This window comes from Coffea arabica, chromosome 8e (assembly GCF_036785885.1).
Source record: "Coffea arabica cultivar ET-39 chromosome 8e, Coffea Arabica ET-39 HiFi, whole genome shotgun sequence".
Taxonomy (NCBI): domain Eukaryota; kingdom Viridiplantae; phylum Streptophyta; class Magnoliopsida; order Gentianales; family Rubiaceae; genus Coffea; species Coffea arabica.
Window position 1 is genome coordinate 3,070,770 of NC_092324.1, and position 5,396 is coordinate 3,076,165.

Consider the following 5,396-nt stretch of genomic DNA (forward strand, 5'->3'; position numbering starts at 1 on the left):
TGTCAGTAGTTTCAGGGGAGGTTTCTGCAATTTTCCCTATATATAGTTGCTGATTAAAAAAATTAGTGCTTTAACCAAAAAGGAAAAAAAAAATCAGTCACCATGATTCATCTCAACAAAAGCTAGTTAGCTATAGGAAGAGACAGAGTAGGTCATTTTTTAGATAAGTTAAGGAGTAAAAGTACTGTAGAAGTGATTGATTGGTCAAAAAAAAAAAGAGAATATATGCCCTGTGTTAAGTGGCGTTTACTCTTCTTCCCATTTATAGGATTCTCGGACCTATAGGACTATGATGCCCCTTGGAAAATGAAGGTGACGAATCATTTGACATATTCAGATTTTTCTATCATGCTATATCCTACGTTACCTAGATCCTCATCTTTTCCAGATACACTGCACGGGTAGCATATAGTCATATAGTACCAAAATTTTGTTGTTTTTTCAAGGGAAAATCAGCTAGTTTGTCTCCAATTTTCAATCGTGCTGAATAGAACATTCCCCTTTAAATCATTCTCCCTCCTCTCTTTTCTTTCTTCTTTTTTCTTTTAAAAATTTGTTCTGTATTTTTGATCAGCTAGCTTTTATTTGTCTATTTATTCATTTATGGACACATTTGGTCATCTAGCTTTGAATGATACTCTTTTTTTTTTGGGAAAGATAGCTTTGAATGACACTGATACCCTACTGATCTTTTATCTAGTTCTGCAAAGTCGGGCAGGTTCAAGTCTTGCAGCTGACTATGATTTCAATCACTGGTTCAGGTAGATCTAACTTGATGGATGGCTGCAATTCAAATCAGATTTCGATGTCTCACATCAATACAGTTTCTGTTGTTTCAACTTTCTATTTGTCGGTGAAGATATGGTAAATTGTGTCAATTTCACATCTTTATCTTTATGGAAAAAGGGCAACTGTCTCGCTCTGAATACACATGCAATGTGATATTCATTCAGCTACTTCACTTTGGCTAGTGGCCTCTTGAACAATGATATAAAAGCATTGATTACTTTGATGAATTCCCAACCAACATGACCACCCTAGCTCTTTGTCAACAAACCATTATCTGAAAAAAAGTTAAACAAAGGAATTAATAAAGAAAAGAAAAGAAAAGAAAGAGGAAAAGAAAATGGACTATAACCAATCAAAGAACAGTCTTCCTCGGCTTTCTATCCAAGCTGCTTTTTTCTGCTTTTCCACCTTCAGCCTTCAGCTCATATTTTCAACAAATGTCCCATCAGAGCACTCTCTCTTATTCTTCATACTTGATACTTGCTCTTCAATCCTCTCAAACTTTCCTCAATTTTCATCTCAAATCATGTTATATAATTAAATGTGCTCCCTCCCTCCCTCCAAAAACAGTTCTTATCACTGCATAGATAAGCAAACATTTACTTTCGTACTTTGCTTATGTTTTTGTGCTGTGATAAACCAGGCATTAGTTACTATTCTCTGATCTTTCTTTCTGTCTTCTGTTCAAGATGGGTTCTATGGCCAGCCCAGAACCTTGGGTTGCTTACACAAACACCAAAGATTGTTCTCAGGGTTTTTGTAGTGTTTACTGCCAACAATGGTGCTATAAGGAATTCCCTCCTCCACCTCCCTTTGAATTCCCTCATGCAAGTGCTGGAATTTGCTTTCCACCTTTTGTTATTGCCATTATAGGCATTTTGGGAAGTGCTTTGCTTCTTGTGAGTTACTATGCAATAGTTTCCAGGTATTGTAAGAAGAGAGATTCCTCCAGAAGGAGAGAAACTCACTTCCCAATTGTAGAATCAGTGGAGAATCAACATCCTTCAAACCATGAGCCCTGGATTGTTTCTTCTGGCAATGGCTTAGATGAGGCTCTGATCAAGTCTATTACACTGCTCAAGTACAAGAAAGGAGATGGCCTAATTGAAGGGACGGATTGCTCGGTTTGTCTAAGTGAATTTCAAGATGATGAAAGCTTGAGGCTTTTACCAAACTGCAGCCATGCTTTTCATGTAATGTGCATTGATACTTGGTTCAAATCTCACTCGAATTGTCCATTATGCCGTGCAAACATTGCTTTTGCCAATGCTTCTTCTCCTCCTCAATTGCCTCCTGTGATGGAATCTCCACCAGGCAATGAGTCCACATTGCATAGCGATCACGAGATTGAGAATGCTTCTGAAGAAGACTTGGAGATGGGAATCAGAGAAGCAGAATCACAGAATGACATCACGAGAATTTCCACCAGACACGCTACCAATTTGGCCACTTCAGGAGATCACAGCAGACTAAGTGGCGTTACAATTGAAGAATGCGAAAAAATAACAAGATCAGTGTCTATGGATTGCACAAGTCAGAGGCGATTATCGTTAGCTGATGTTTTGCAGATTGATCAGGACGAAGAAGGTCAATCAATGGAAAAGATCACGCTTAGAGATGATGTTGGGACATCAAAACAACCACATGTAGATATGATCAGGTCTAGCAATAGGAATATAGTGTTGCATTGTGTCTCAAGCCCTGCTATTCTGAAGAAACCATTTTCGAGTGCTAGATTTCTTTTCACAAACGCTGGAAGGGAAGGCATGAACTAATTCCCCTGTGAAATTTTGGAAAATACATTATCAAAACGAAAAGAAGAAATGTCATTGAGCAATCAAAGCTCCTATTTTATTATTCTTGTTTTGCTTGTCCTTAAATTTTTGTTTCCTGCACCAGAGAATAATGTTTTTGCCTTGAATTTTTGAGGTCCAAAAAGCAACTAAAGTGAAGAAGCTTGCATGGACAGCACTTGCATGTTTCTCCTTTCTTCTTTACAATTCCACTCTTAGTTTCAATCTATTACTTGGCCATTCTTGGCATTTATTCATCCAGATGAAGAAACCAGCTCTCGTTCAGTGTTTTGTTTTTCGTTCTTATTGGCACATGCAACACCTTACCCTTTATTTATGTTCTTCATCACAAGTGCCATAAATTAATGGTAGGCAATCTGCATTTGCAACTGAAATTTGGACTCTTGAATGTTTCTATTGCTCGTGTTTATAAATCCACCAGTTCTTCTGATATTAGTGTTTGAAGATTAGATTTGGACTGCTTGAACAAAATGAAATACTCAATAGTTTTTAATAATTTCTGATTAGAAGACTAAACCAAGAGTTACTAGTAAATAAATGTTTAATTAATTGCCTTGAGAAAGATTGCTTTGTCCAGCCAAGTAACTTTCTCTGTGTGGGATGTTTTGATGAATATTTGGTAATTATAACAATCTAAAAAGAATATTTAATATATTGGACAAGTAAGCATGGCCTCCTCAAAATCATTATAGCAAGCCAACAAATGGCCCAAAAAGACATTCTTGACGTTTGAGCTAAGTTACATAATCATATCCTCAAAAGAAGAAAAAAGAGAGAAGACCAGAAAAAAAGAAAGAAAAGAAACCGAGAATCATGCCCAACATAAATTCCAGGTTGGGACAAGTTTATGTACTATATTATTCAAACTTCTTCTTTTCGTGCAGTATCATGGATTATGACAAATGAAAAGGAAAGGATAATAGTGCCCTTCAGATTTGGCCTTGCTGCAAAATTGTGCTTAAAACATTAACCCGTTAAACAAAATTCTGCCCTTCTATTAGTGCCCTTTGTTCATTACACAAATACTACTACATATTCTGGCTGATGATCCCATGGCGAATGATTGCCAAACCACGCCTTCATTTATGCACTTGCTGCTTAAAAAAGTTGTTGAGCTTGCTTGCATGACCTCTTGGCGGGGTGCAAGGAGGGTTTTCGGATTCCCCTTCTTACAAATGTTCAATCAAGTTGTTGGTTAAGCCAAAAAAAAAAAAAAAATCCTAACGTGTACTTAAATTACACCTAACCTACCATGTGAATACGTAAAATCATAATTATTGCACTCGTGCATTTAGGCCTTGTTTCATAACCCAGTTCAACACTTAAATTTAATGGATTTATTTGATAACCAAAATTGAATATCTAAATTAATTAAGTGGCATTGAATTTTCTAGGCAAAACTTATTTCCAAAATTAAGTGATAAACTATTCACTTATTACTGAATGTGATGTGCACTCAAATGTATTAGATTTAATATTTAAAAATTTAATAATTTAATAGATTCAAAATTCAGATTCCAGATTCCAGATTTCAAATTTCAGTTTTCAAACTTTACTTTTATCAAACGCACTCTTAAATATTTTTTCAGATTAACTGCTAACTAACATCTAAAACCCCTTTTAACGAACACCCTTAAGCCCCCCCCCCCCCCCCCCCCCCCCCCCCCCCCAAAAAAAAAGGTTACCTTGTCAGATTAGTGGATTTGTTGGCCTATGCCACCAGTATTCACACCTAGATTTTGTCATTTTGTCATCCAAAAATATTATGGTGTGTGAGAAATCCACATATAAAACAAAGGGTATAAATATTTTAAACAACTTTTGGGGAGTCAGAATTGTTCGGAAAATTGCGTTTCAAGTGGGGCCTAAACTCTGCTAACTGATTCCTGAACAAAGTGGCGGGAAGGGTGGGCACTGAAGAGTGAAGGCGAAAGGAAACATGACATCGAAGAGGTAAACTAGAGTTAATACAAATTTTTACAAAAAAACAGTAGTCCCAGATCGAAGGCTGTTTACCAAGAACACCTTTATAGATGCTACTGTCCAGCACCGGCAAAACTCGCCAACCAGGAGACTCTTCGAACGCGGTGCAAGGAGGGCTTCCCAATTCCCATGATCGCCTTCTTAGGCTTTTGGCCCGTGGAACTAGTAATTGTTTTTATGGGCTAAAGAAGTGGGCTTTGACAAAGTTCCATTTGTAGTTTTCTTCGCAATGCTTTAAAACTCAATCCGAACCAGCTGGTTGAACCAATTGAACCATCAACTAGCCTCCTTTTTGGTCTGAATTTGCTTAAAAAACCTATTAGTATCAATTTATATCAGTTAAATCGTCCGATTCAACCACTGAATCATTGACTCGAAACGGTTTTGTGAGAACCGATTGGTTCAATATCGAACATTGATTAAGCCAACAATTTTAAATTTGGTTAACTAATCTTATTAATGAAATTCCAAATTTAATATTTTACCAATTATTCATGCATAATTATCTCCAATTAATTAGACAATAATAATTATTGCCTTATTCTACTCATTTCTCTCTCTCCTCCATAATTGCATATTAACTCTTGTTTAACATTTATAACATTTAATTGACTATATTAGTTTTTTTCTCGAGATAACTCCGATGCCTATGTTAGACCATAGGGAGTTCAGGAGTTGAAGGCAAGTATATAAGTTGACAAGTGGATGATTTTTTTGGGGTGTTTGGAAGAGAGATATTTATACCCGCAAACCGTAGTATGAATCTCGAAAAATGAAAAATGAAAAATGATGTGATAGTAATAGGGGTAT

General features: G+C 36.4%; 1 protein-coding gene across 1 annotated transcript; it reads left to right on the top strand.

Annotated features, from left to right (window-relative positions):
• The first annotated feature begins 1,233 nt into the window (after positions 1-1,233).
• On the top strand, positions 1,234-2,646 carry LOC113703381 (E3 ubiquitin-protein ligase Os04g0590900-like). The gene has a single exon (XM_027224723.2). The coding sequence runs from the start codon at positions 1,479-1,481 to the stop codon at positions 2,562-2,564; it is 1,086 nt and encodes a 361-aa protein (XP_027080524.1). The 5' UTR covers positions 1,234-1,478; the 3' UTR covers positions 2,565-2,646.
• Positions 2,647-5,396: the final 2,750 nt, after the last annotated feature.

Bases quoted from the DNA above. Each gene is read 5' to 3' on its own strand.
- LOC113703381 (XM_027224723.2), top strand. From the start codon at position 1,479: ATGGGTTCTATGGCCAGCCCAGAACCTTGGGTTGCTTACACAAACACC.